The sequence below is a fragment of the Eublepharis macularius genome, chromosome 1 (assembly GCF_028583425.1).
Source record: "Eublepharis macularius isolate TG4126 chromosome 1, MPM_Emac_v1.0, whole genome shotgun sequence".
NCBI lineage: Eukaryota > Metazoa > Chordata > Lepidosauria > Squamata > Eublepharidae > Eublepharis > Eublepharis macularius.
The window spans coordinates 116229939-116243794 of record NC_072790.1 but is presented as its reverse complement, the minus strand read 5'-3'; the positions used below and the strand labels follow the sequence as shown (position 1 = coordinate 116243794).

The 13856-nt window shown below is 42.8% G+C and overlaps 1 protein-coding gene across 1 annotated transcript in view; it reads right to left on the bottom strand.

Annotated features, from left to right (window-relative positions):
* Positions 1-13856, bottom strand: part of EYA4 (EYA transcriptional coactivator and phosphatase 4) — a 236115-nt gene that overhangs the window by 100528 nt on the left and 121731 nt on the right. Inside the window, exon 6 of the mRNA XM_054978088.1 lies at positions 2959-3051. Within this exon, the coding sequence (XP_054834063.1) occupies positions 2959-3051 (93 nt within the window). The remainder of the gene's footprint in view (positions 1-2958; positions 3052-13856) is intronic.

Below are 13856 nucleotides of genomic sequence, written 5' to 3'. Positions count from 1 at the left end.
ACTAATACACAAAATAGCAATATATTTGTAATATGCAATTATACACCAGTGAATCACCAATCATATACAATATACACTCATAATCCCTTTCAATTATATTATACTCATAGTCCTCAATCTGTTTTGTAAGATCCAAGGAAGAAAACTAATTCAAAGATGTTAGAGCTCAGTCCGTATGTGAAAAATGTACATTGGAATGCAATTCTTCGCTCTCAGTGTTAACGAGCCCACAACACCTGAAGATGTTTCTAAGCTTTATAGCTACATTCACAAGTCGAATGCCTGGGATACTCCCACTGCTCCAGGGCTCTCCCACTGTTGGCAACCAAATGGCTGCAGGTGGCTGGAGTCACTCCCCAATTGTCGGAGCGCTCCCAAAGTTGGCAATGAGCCCGCCAGCAATCAGTTCCGCTCATTTCGCCCCAGCTTCTTCACAGCGAACACATGCCACTTTACCATAAAGTTATTTAAACAATACGAGACCGATGGACTCTGTTTGAGTTATTCAGTGTTGATTCAAACACAGGCCTGAGAACTGGCAGAGAGAGAGAGCCAGGGGTACCTCCTTTGGGAAACTGTTCCATGATTGTAGGACTGCCACCTAAAAGACCCTGTCTTGTGTACCCACGAGGTGAGCTGCTTTAGCAACTGGAACACTCAGCAGGACCTCTTCCCATGATCTTATTCAGGAATATAAGGAAGTCCTTCACATACCCAATTGTGAGCAGTCAGCCTAGCCTCCACCATTTTAATAGCAGTTTTTATATGACTGCTCATGATATTAAAAGTGTACAAGCCTCTGGAGTTTAAAATGGCTGCAGCACAGCCACCAGAGAGCCCTTGCTGTTGTCAGATCCTGCCCTGGAGAACCAGGCATGTAAGGAATGCCGCATTGGAATGCAGAGGTATTGTGATGCAACTGGTCTTGCTATCCTCCCAAGCTCCGGAAGGCCCAGAGTGATAAAAGTCTCGCAGAGTCACCCCCACTTAGCACATTCCTCTCCCTCCTCCCGTGATGAGATCTCCTATCTGTGATTGAGGAACTGATCAATTGGCATTCATAAGTATGTACAGCCGTTCCTGGGATATTGTACTCCCCACCTAAAACTATCCGCCTAGCTCTGGTGTATTCTTCCAGCTAACTGGCTAGGTTTGCCTTCCTATTCATACACCCCGGCAGCCATTAATCAAAGTACTAAAGCCTTTTGTCCAACCCAGAAATTAACCATTGGAGTCTTAGTCCTAACTGCTAGGAGGACTCTCCTCCACCTCAGAGCACATTTTACCTATAAAGGTAGGCCCTGGCCTCAATCAAATGGTGCAAGCTTCCTGGCTTCTCCCTTAGGGTCACTTCCCTGAGTCTCTCTGTTCATGCTTGCTTGCTTTCCTGGATCCACAAGCGCTGTTCCACATTTCTCTCTCTGGGCTGACGACGTGGGACGTTTGAAGCTTCTCTCCTATGGACTGGACCCCTTCTCCAGGATAGGTAGATATAATTACTCCCTCTTGCTCTATTCCCACACCTCTAGCTACATTTCCTAGGACTTTGTGTGTGTGGGTGTGCGTGATTATTTCCCCCCAGTAATTGGTGTGTATGTGCATAAAGTTCTGTCCTTTAATAAAAATTATTGATTGATTTGAAGCACCAGACTCGCTTGGCTTATTGGGATTGGAACCCTGCAGACAAAGGTGATTCGATTCCAGTTACCGCCTCTCATATAGCCGTCTTCCTTGCTAGCTAATTCCCCCCTATAAATCATATTTATGCAAGGAGACCACTTCAAGTAACACCAGTCCCCAGTCATGTAGGGCTTTAACAGCCAAAATCAATACTTTGAATTGTGCTCCGAAGTGGATTGGTAGCATGTGTAATTGCTGTAATATTGGGGTCACATGCTCCTGATAGCTGCCCCCAAACTAGCAGTATAGCTACAGCACAATATTATCAACATAAATGTATAGTTCATTCTAAAAAGCTGAGGAGAGATTTTGTAGCTGCTAATAAAGCTGACTTCAGCACCTATGTGCTCTAAACTTAATTTCTTAAATCTTCTGACTTTTGTATATATTTCAGATTTCATTCTATACCTTGCAAAGTAGCTTGTGTCAGTAAAGCACCTCTACATTTAATTTTTACTCCCTCAGTTTTCACTGGCATCATAGTTTAATACCCTCTGACAAACTAGGAAATGGTTTCTTAATTCTTATCATACTGGCCTTAATTCAATTCTGGTAAACAGAAACAAAATGTAATAGGATGCTTTATATGAGATCGACCAGAGTTACTGCCTAATCTGACTGGCAGCAATTCTCTAATGTTTCAACTAGAGGATTTTCTAGCTGTTCTAACAAGATAATTTTAACTGTAGATGTGGAGGATTGTAGTTGGTCTAACAATAAGATATGGCTCCTTCCCTGACTGGGAATATAACATAGTTAACAACTTCCAAATCAACCAGTTTTCATTAAGGCATCTTGAATATTCTTACTTAAGTGGCTTTTATTAGGTAGGATTCCCATGTTTTCCTCCCCTCAACAGTCATTCCAGCCTTGGGAAAGGAGATTCTTGGGGTCACACAGTCTAGCACTATGCAGGCCAAGACACTGCAGTGGGGGAGGTGGGGAGGTTTTCACCTTCCTCCTCTTTTGTCAATGGACATGTGCTGACAAAAGAGGCAGAAAGGGTGATTTGATTCCCTTCTTCCATCACTACACAGCCTCCCATCCGGCATCACTAGTCGTTGATATGGGTCTTGTGACCTCCAGAATAAAATTTCTTGAGGTCAGAAAGAAGTGCTGGGAGATCAAACTGGAAAGATCTGTGACTGTTAGCACCTTCCAACACCACTGTTTGTTTTTACAAAGGATTGCTGACATAAACTAATGTGCTATTAATACAGATTTCAGATACTCTTCAAGAATTATTAATACAGTATCATGAGCATACTATGCCCTTACCTGACCCAGTAAATGTGTCAAGAGATCCATCTCCACTTGTTGTTGTTGTTTCATTGTTGTTCATAGGCTCTGTTTTCACTGCAAGAAGAGACACTACATAGAAGAATAAGCAGACATAAGATTTTACTTCTAAAATTACACTTGTGTTACCATGCCAATCATAGCAAAACATTTAGTATAGTCTGAGTGGAATCTACTACTACGCAACCAGTTTTAAAATACATGCACTTCATCCTCATTTTTTAAAGGTTTTTTTTATTTATTCTGTATAATAAATCCAGTATAGTTTTAGGCCTTGAAAATAAATGGATAACAAAGGTATGAAAGAATGTATTAAAATTGTTTGGGGCAAATGAAACATTTTTATTTAATGTTTTTCCAATTTCCTTAGGAAAAATGCATATTGTACATAACTTGATCTATATTTGCAAAAAAATACTCTCAAGAACGATGGTTATTCCAAATATATATTTGGAGGATGCAACTAACAAATACGGTGAAAGAGGGCCTTTCAAAACTAGTGATAGCTACGTTTCACTTGGTTTGAATTATAATTGACTGGCCAGTTACGAGCAACAGTTGTGAGTGTTCAGCAGGGGGAGGTGCTTGTTTTTTCCCCTGGGAATTTTAAAATGGCTTGAATTTTTGTGTGGTCGTGTGTCCTTCCCTTCAGCTGCTTAGGAATTTCATTGCAACAACTAGGCAGGGAAAGTAGTGCTGCCTAGGTAATCACATGATGTTTTCTTTTCTCCTGTCATTTTGTTTTTTTAAAGGATATTTTCATATTATCCTTCCCCTGCATTGTATATGAATTTTTTTCCTATCTTGAAAAATCCCTGGTAAATTGATTGTTTGAGTCAGGAAACAGGGTATTGTTTCGTAAATTACATTTCTATTTTAAAGTCTAAGTCCTTTCAGTAATTAAGAAGTGTACACAGCAGCTGCCTTTTCAGTGTTTAGTCTGAGGAATACAGACCATGAAGAATATAGATCAGCACATAAATGTATAGTATTCTTAATTTAAATTACAAACTAAAGACTATTGCCAGAGGCAGGAGGACTTTAAATTATTGTAAATCTGAATACTGAGCCTCAACCTCAGCCTTTGTTATCAGTTGCCATTAGTTTTCTTATCATCATTGAGCCTACAGCTGATATGCAGGGTATGCTAGGGGTCTAATTAAACCAGAGGTTCAACATGTTTAACATGTGACCTGTCACTCACATTAAAATCAGTGTACGTGGGCCAAGTAAGCTCCTGTGTGGTGTGGTGACAGGAGGGGCTTTATCATTCCCTCTCTTCAACTCCACATGCCTTCATTAGTAGAAAAGGGCCATGGGGGCGCACTGTTTCTCTTACTGCTTCCTGGGTTTGATTAGACAAGATGTTAAACATGAGTTGGGTCAAGGAAAACCCCAACCTAACTCACTTTTAACATGTAATTCTGCTCTTACCTTAAAAATAGCATGTGTCTGGGGGGGGGGGCTGGTAGTAGGAGGGGTTTCACCATTCCCTCTCTTCCATCCCATGTACTTTTACTAGCAGAAAAGGGCTGTGGAGGAAGGCAGTGAGACAAACAGCCTACCACATGACCTTTTTTTGCTAGCAAAAGCACCTAGGGTGGAAGGGAAAGAATGATGATGCCTCATATGCTGCTTTTCACCCCTCAGGGCTAAACTACAAGTGATGCCTGACACTAGTTGGACACTTGTCAGCGTCCCTCAAGTTTTGATGGGAAATGTAGGTTTCCTGGTCTTGCAGCTTGGCTCTCCGACTGCTGTCCAATGGACTTTTCAACTGTCACTTGTCCAACATTCCACCAAGCTGCCTACATTTCCCCTCAAAACCATCCCTGTGGCCTCCAGTAAGGCCTTTGCTGTTGCTACTGGAAATACTCTCTCCCAATAAGTGGAAGTGTGTGTGTGTGGGGGGGGGGGGGGAGCAAAGCCTAGATAAACTAGAGGCCTGCAGGGGCTAGGTCTAACCCTGCTTTAGCCCTCCCAACTGATAAGACTACAGGCCCCAAATGTAAATAAGAAAAAAAGTCTCTGCCAAATCACTGAGCCTGGCGCTGGGCCTTGGCTCTCATCCTGGAGTTTGAAGGAAGCAACCAGGAGAATAGCACAGCTCCTCCAAAGCAGCTGCTGCCACCTAGCTCTGAGGGCCTTCAGTAAAACCAGCCTCAGAGGAGCTCGGCTGAAAGAGCTTGAGGTGTGCACTGCTCAGGCTGAGAGTGAGGCAAACTGCTGAGGAGGGCTTGGGCAGAGCTGCCTCTCAAGAACTTGGCTCCACCCCTCTCCAGAACTCTGATTGTCAGGAACAGCATGCTGCATCTCTTCTTCCTCTGGGCTGGGGGAGGTGGCCCCTGGCCCAAAGCAGCTACGCTTCTGGTCGGGACTGCCAAAATATATAACCCACTCCTCAATAATCCCATATCATTTTGTGGCACCTGGGGTTTTTGTTTGATGTATTTTTAATGTTTTTTAGAGGCTTAATGAACTTAATCTAGCCAACTCTTCTATCCAAGTGACTCTGATTACCAACAAGACCACCTCCTTCTCTCACACAAATACACTATCATTTTGTGAACCTTTTTGTTTTTTACATAGTTATTTGAAGGCTCCATGCTCTCACGGACATATTTTACAGATGCCAAACCCTATACTGACAATTCAACTTACTTATAATGAAAATCTGACTGCAGGAACGTACCATTGGATACTCACCGTGAAGCGCCCTTCTCCTTTGAGGAAAGGAGGACATCTTGATGGGTGATTCCCACCCTCTAGTCAGGGAGGCAGAAACAAGTTTTCTACTTCCTGTCTTCCTAGTGGGAGTTACCCTTTCTTTCAGTTTTGGCAACTCCAAAAGCAGTTATAGCGTCACAATTATGAATACAACATTCCAGAATTGAATAACAAGGAGAAAGGTGAGAACAAACATGTTAAGGGGAAACATCAGGACAGGAAGTAAATTTGTCAAGCAGAAGAGAGTGAAAAGACAATGACTGTGGGAGGGGCAAGATGTCCTCCTTTCCTCAGAGGAGAAGGACCCTTCGCGGTGAGTATCCAATGGTCTGTTCTCCCTCTGAGGCGGAGGACATCTTGATGGGACCTCCCAGAGCAGTGTCCCTATTTTCTGGATGGGTCATTGTCATCTGGTCATAAAATTTGTAATACTCTTCTGCCAAACGCTGCATCAGCTGGTTCATAAGTGTTCAGCTTATAGTGTTTAACAAAGGTAGATACAGATGACCAAGTAGCCGCTTTGCAAATCTCTTAACTGTAGCACGTCTGGCAAATGCTGTGCTGATATAGCACTTCATATTGAGTGAGTAGTAATTCTAACTGGTATGTCTAGTTTTAGAAATTTGTGTGCTTTAATAACGCATGCCTTGAAGTTACTGCTAATGGCAGATTTAGACATCCTCATTCCTTTATTCAGTGAGGATACAGAGATAAGGAAACTGTTTTCCAGATTTGCTCTGTTCTATAAAGAAATGCTTTTAGAATAAGTCTTATGTCCAGAGTATGCCACATTTCTTTTTGGGATAAACGTATTTGGTCAACTGATAGTAGACATAATTCCAGTGATCTGTGGGAGAGATTACTTTTGGTATGAAGGTAAGATCTGTTCTCAGGACCACTTTGTCCTCGTATAAGATACATAGCTCAAGCTAATTAACAGGGTACCCAGTTCTGATACCCTTCTTGCAGATGTATCTGTGGAGAGGAACAAAGTTCTCAAGCACATAACAGGAATTTCCTCGACAAGCTCTCGAAAGGGTGTCCAGTATCAGCATACAGAACTGTATGCATTTTCCAAGTCAGAAATTGGTGAACCTGTGGTGGATCCTTCAGAGCATCACACTATGGGGAGATATATATGTGAGGTGTCTGGACAGACTCAGACTCCATTACCATGGCAGTACTGCTGTTAAGACTGTGACCTGACATCTTAAGGTTGAGGCTCTGAGACTGCTTTCTTGACCAACCTGTAGTAAGTATGGAATGGATCTGATTATGGGTTTCATGACATTAACCCCTTTTCTTTTGCATCTCCTGTGAAGGCTTTTTATGACGCATTATATATCCTGTTAATGGACTGTTTCCTAGAGGCCAGTCGCATGTTGGTTACTTCTTGAGAATAACCTAGCCAAGAGAGTCTCGCTCCATGAAGTTAAATGTAGCTATTGCAAGTGTGGATGCAGAACTTGGCATTGTTGGAGCATATCCAGAGATATTGGAGAAGTCAGTGGTGTAAGTGTTGACAACTGTTGAAGAGCAGAGAGCTGTGGAAGCTGAGGACAGTTAGGTGATACCAATATGATTTCTACTTTTGTTTGTTTGTTTTTGTTCTCTTATCTTCCTGATTGGCTTCAGGAGAATCGGAGTGGTTGGAAGGCAAACAGCAGAATGCTTGGCCATTGTGATGTCAATGCATTGGTTACTTTGGCCTCAGGATGGAAGCACCTGGTGAAATTGGTCGACATACTATCTGTTCTGATTAGAACGTGTTTGTCTAGTATTTGTGGTCTGCAGTGAGTAGGGCTAGATAAATTGCCCAAAGACCCAGTAGGTTGACAGAGGGTCTCATTTCACTGCTGGGCTATCGACCTTGCACTGGTGGATCTTCTAATGCAGCTCCCCACCCGGACAGACTAGTATTTTGCAGAAGGCTGGTCATACTTGTCTACCATATGAGGCCTTTTAAAAAATTATTAATATATTTATTTATTTTTAGTGTGAGAGGGAACTGAATGGAAAGACCTTTCTTGTTCATAATTTGTAGTTGGAAAGGTCTCAGAAGTCTGTAAGGGTCTTGCATGTAGTTGACCTCACTGTCAATACTCAGAATCAGTAGACCCATCAGTTTTGCAAATGTCATCAATAAATACCTGGTCTTGATGATCCCTTGTGACATATCCTTTCTCTTCTTTGCCACTGCTTCAATTAGCAACAAACAATTGTGTGTTGTTCTAACAAGGCTTCCAGATGTTCTAGTCACTGTTTGGATTATAAAGAACTTCTCTGTAAATTGATCAGGAACTGTAAACTTGTAGGCATGCAGAGCTTAACCTGATCAGCAAGTCATCCAGGTAAGTGTGTAGATTAATGCTTTTCCTCCCTTAGCTTTACACTGGGTTGATCAAATTCTTTGTGAAGGCCCTCAGTGCTCTAGAGAGGCCAAATGGAAGTACTCTGAACTGTAGATGGAGGAATCTTTGGTGCCTGGGCAAGATCAGAATGTGGAGATATGCTTCCATTAGATCTAGTACAGTAAGGTACTCCTTTGGGGTAGGTCGACCCTGAGATCCATGAACAACTGACACCAGGGTCTGAACCTGGGTCTTTCTGTATGCAAGGCAGGTGATCTGCCACTGAGCTATGGGCCCTCCATTAGTAGGGATTCTGTGATGGATCTCATTGTCTCCAACTGAGATGCCTAAGTTTTATGAACTTGCTGAATATTTTAAGTCTAGTATCACCCTCCAATCTCTGTTCTTTTTGGCACTGTGAAGAATATGGTGTACACTCTTTTTCCTCTTGTCCTGGGGAAGTGAAGGCATGAGAAAGGAGTGATGCATTTACCTGTAACAAGAGTGCTGTCTCTTTGGACTGAAGAATTCAAAGTCTCTGTAAAGTCACAGCAACAGTCACTATGAAACACACACATATCTGAAAAAGTAAACTGAACTCACGAAAACACATAGCAAATAAACGTTAGTTCTTAGGGAAGCACCGGGCTTTTTATCTTTTCCTAAAAGGATGCAATCTGCTATTAGAGATGATCAATGGCCTCAATTCAAAGCACTTTGGCCCATATCCTTTATGCCCTAGGATAGGGTTAAACACGTTTCATACTCCCTTCAAGGGGATGGCAGAGAGGTCATAATGACCTGTTCATCAGTAGCTTAAAGAAAAAATTGCAACAGAGAATTCTGGTTCTCACATAAACTAACAGTTTATAGCATTTGCTGTCTACAGAGAGTGAAATAGAGATGAGGTGTGATTTAATCTGTAGAGTCTCAACAACAATAATAATGACCACTGGAACTAAGAATATATTTGCTAAGGGTTACTGCAGAGGCCCAGCCAGTAGCCAATTCAATGAAAGTTTGTTCATCAAGGACTTCTTGCCCCAGGGCACCTTTCTGAGTATAAAGATGGTTGTGTTTATCTAAACCACTGTGAGGCTTGACATTGGTTGTATTATAGATTTATTAGTGTTAGTAAGCCAGACGTGGGTAATTTTGCTTTTCTTGTGCTTTATCTAAACCCCAGCTTTCAGCCCCAGTGGGGGCTCCAAGGTGTATACAACATTTCATATCTTTCCATTCTAGCCACATAACAAGCCCAAAGGTAAGCCAGGCCTAGAGAATACAACAGGCCCAAGGCCATAGGCAGGTCTCCCAAGGAGAATGGCATGAGCATCTGGATCTCCTAGATCCCAGCCCAACACTCCAGCCATAACACCAAACTGTCTCTTGTTAAAAATGGTGTCATACAGGAAAGTTTCCAGAGATAGGATGAACACAATTGCAGCAAAAATTCCCTCAGCACAGGCAATTGAAATGCTGTGGAGTCTGTTTCATGTTTTATGTTGGTCTCAGGATACTAAAAACTGGAGCAGTTCCACTCCAGTCCAGGGTTTACTCATGTCTACATGAGCTGGCCGAAGGCCTGCTAGGCCTCTGAAGGCCTTGTGCTTTTTGCTTTGTTTCTACAGAATAAAGTTACTCTGCATTGATTAAAAGAGATTGAGAACCTTGGGGAGAGCAGGCCCCATTCCCTGGAGGAAAAAAGGGTGTGTAGGCATATATGGAACCAACAGGGAGAAAAAACTTCACTATCTGCATAAGTTTCAGTTTCCCTTTCTTTTTCTGGCACAGGTTTCCTTTCTAGCTGCCTCAGAGGGCCTGCTAGGATTCCCTTTGTAAGAAATTACCTCTTCCACAGTTCCCTGTTTGGGGGGTGGAAAGCCTGGAGGAAGGACCAGAGGGATGCCTCTCTTCCCTCAGCACTCTGACAAAAACTGGCAGTCTCAGTTTATGTAATCAAGTTTAGGAAATCTGGGAATAGCATTGCAGTGCCTGACCCAATTGCTTTACTCACAAGTAGACCATCGGCAGCACTGGACCCTGAAGCCATTGCTATTTGGTGCTGTCGCTGGGCCCTGCGCCTATTGATTGCTTTGGATGTGGGAAACCACTCCGCAGCCACCTCCTGGTCTGTTGGCAAGGTTGCCAGCATTGGAAAGGCCAGAAATGGCTGCTGTGGCTTTCTGAGGTAAGATAAGCTAGCTTTTTTAAAAAAAATAATCTGTCTAATGACATTTAGGAATCCCTGAGGTACTACCACGGGTCCCGATCCCATTGCATTACTCATGAGTAGCCCTCCTTTGTTTGCCATGGGCTCTGGAAGCATGAATGATTGTTGAATCTCAGACTGGCTTGGCTGCCCCGCACTGGGTCTTATGCCATTAGACTGGCTTAAGGATGTGGAGAAATCCACTCCATAGCCACCTCTCAACTGGTTGGCAATGTTGCGCTCATTTGCAAGGCCAGAAATAGCTGCCATCTTTCCTTTGCACAGGGAGGAATAGCGCCTTTTGCACTTCCGGTCTCTTCGCGATATGAGTGGCTGCAGCTGCGGCTTCCTCGCGGTTTGCCCCACTGTCTCTGGGGTTGTTGCCAGGAAGCAGCGGTGAGGGGGGCTTCAAACGCTCCTTCGGAGAGGAATCCTATTGTGATAGAGCATGTTCTGCTGGTCCGTGATTCTGTCTTGCCATGAAATGGCCACCACAACCAAAGGAAGGAAGGAGAAAGCCTCCCCTGCAAGCCTTCTAGCAGGCACGCAGGGAGAAAGAGAACAGCAAGGAATTAGAGCAGAAAGGAGTAAACAAGGCAAGAATCAGGTTCTGAAAAGTAGAAGCGAAGGAAAGGAAGAAAAACAGTAGAAAGGCAAGGAAGCACACGGATGAAGCTGCTCTCCCTGTTGAGGCAGGAATGAAACTGAAAGAAAGGGTGACTCCCACTAGGAAGACAGGAAGTAGAAAACTTGTTCCTGCCTCCCTGACTAGAGGGTGGGAATCACCCATCAAGATGTCCTCCGCCTCAGAGGGAGAAGAACAAATTCACTTGTAAATAGATTAACCACTTGGAATCTGAGCACGTCTTATAGAATTTTAACTGAATTGTTTTTACCCTGCTGAGATACCGTTTTTCCAGGTTTATTCAGTTAATTTACTATACTGTGTTACAATAATTGTGAGATTTATTGACTATCGTTTTAGTATTGTATTTATTATAATCCACCTTTAATCAGAAATAGGTGAATAGATGAAGTCCCCTATATACTTTTTAAACATTTAAGATGAACATATCCTTTTCTACAATGAGTTACCCCTTCCCCTCTTTTCATTAATACTGGATCTGTGGTACGAGAAGTTAATTTAAAGATAATTTTTTTTATACATTGTGAAACAGGAAAAAACAGTGGTGCTATGACTGAGATTACAGTGATCATAAAGCCTTATCTGCTGTGAAGTTACAATTAGTTGCAAAGTTCTATCCCACAGCCCAGATGCAATCAGGAGCCTCACAGAGAAATCCTAAGCAGAGTTAAACCTTAGACCGGAATACCTCTGCTTAGGATTTCACTGTAAAGTACTTCCTATAGTTTCCTAATCCACTACAATACAAGAAGCATAACAAGCTGCCTTACTTTAAAACCAAATCATATACATAAATCCATGAATACATAAATCCATTTTACAACTCAAAGTTTAAAAGCAACACAAAAACCATGCCATGCATGAGATGCTACTGTAACGTACCTGATAGGGTGCTGACTTTGGGCATGAGAGACCAGGTTCAAATATGTTTTTAAACAGTGACAATTAGTAGATCAGGGGGTCCCCTATCTGGTTCCACATGTCTACATCTCTCCTGATGCCCAAGTATTTTTAAAAACTGGGTGGGGCCAGATGGGACATTCACTCAGCAGGGCTTCTAATTGACCATAGATCTGATTAGCTGTGCAGATTTTTAATAACGTTGCTTTGGTAACAGCTGTCACAACAGCACAAGAACTTTCATTACATGACTGAAAGTATACTGTATATGCAAGAAAATATTTTATAACAACGTTTTCATTTTTAACAGTTTGAAATGTTGAAGATTTACATATGCCCATGATTGGCTCCATCTCCTGTGGTAGCCATTTTGTGGATGGCTCCACCTGCTACAAGTGCCATTTTGTGGTTGCATCTACTACCCTTTGTCAGAATTGAAAAGGTGCCCACAGGCTCAGAAAGGTTGGAGACCCCTGCAGTAGATGTTATCGGGCAAGTTGCTTTCTCTCAAGACTGTGATCTCACGGATATTTAAATATGGATGCTTTTCAATATATTTCTTAGAACTGGAATATCAGCCAAGTAGGATTAAATAAGATTAAACTAGACTGTAACCTGTACAACACATCAAAGGTACAGTAGGAATAAACTGTATTAATTAAAAGTACACACAAATAGGGTTGTGCACCTGAAAAAGCTTCGGGTTTCCCGCTTCGGATTTACCCGAAGCAGGAAAAAGCTTCTAACTTGCTTCGGTATACTCCGTGAAGATTCGAAGCATACTGAAGTGACAGGGGAGGGAGGAGGGAGAGGCCCACCTTAAACTCTCACCTCCACCCCTTAACCTCACCCCCCACCCAACTTACCTGGTCAGGTGGAAGGCTGGAAACAATGCCGCGCTGGCAAGCTGGCCAGTGGAGAAAGGCTTCCCTGCCGCTGCCGTGCAGCTGGTGCAACTGGCCGGCAGAGAGGGCCTTCCCTGCTGCCATCATCACGCAGCCGTCATGGCTGGCTGGTAGAGAGGGCCTTCCCTGCTGCTGTCGCCACGCAGCTGTGGCTGGCACGGCCAGCTGGCCAGCAGAGTGAACCACTGCCACCGTTACTGCCAGAGGCCAGCGGGGAGGCAAGAGGGCCACCTCCTCCAGCACGGTGCCAGGTTAAGAGGGGATTGGGGATAAGGGTGGGGAATGGGTAAGTTTAAAGGGCCCTGCTGCTTGAGAAACGGGACTTTTAAACTTAATCCCTGGGGCCCCGAAGCTTCCCGAAGCATTATGAATGCTTCGGGAAACTTTAATTCGGTATTTCCGAATTGGAGCCAGCATTCAGAAATACTGAATCTTTCCGAATTGAGCCCGATTTGGATATTTTACCCGAGTTGGATACCCGAAGCGCACACCCCTACACACTGTAATTTTTTAAACCAGACTACTCTTCACTTCATATTCTTATTGCTTGGTTCAAGGCTGCTTAAGTTTATTCTGACAATTACTTTATAGGGCTGAACAGGGCTAATGGTTTAAATGTGGTATTTGTATCAGGCTATGCTACATCTGGGTAAGTTTCTAAAAACAACATTCTTGTGGAGAGTTGTCTTCCTCCTCACTACAACTCTTTAGGGGTATTTTTCCCCCATCTACAGCATAATAAATACTAGACTAGAGTTGTTCGGTCTTAAGCATGAGCTGTTATCCTCACCAAAAGCAAAATAATTTGGGTATCATTACTTGACAATTTGATTTCCCTGTCTATAAATTAATAATGTACATATGAATTCCAGTAAGCATTTCGTTAAATAACAGTGCCAGAAAATGTATTTCAGAACAAGATTGAAAAAGTGACAAGAATATGTGCAGAGAGTACAAAAACAAACTTGTTCCTTCTCTGACATGGTACCTAACATGTACTGAACTGCATTACAGAATTAAGCCTCAATGCCATGTTGATACAAACCTGGGTGAATTATCTTCACTGAATGACACTATAAAATTAATTCATTGCTCATACTCCTCTACTATTACATTCTGAAAGGATAACTGTGTCT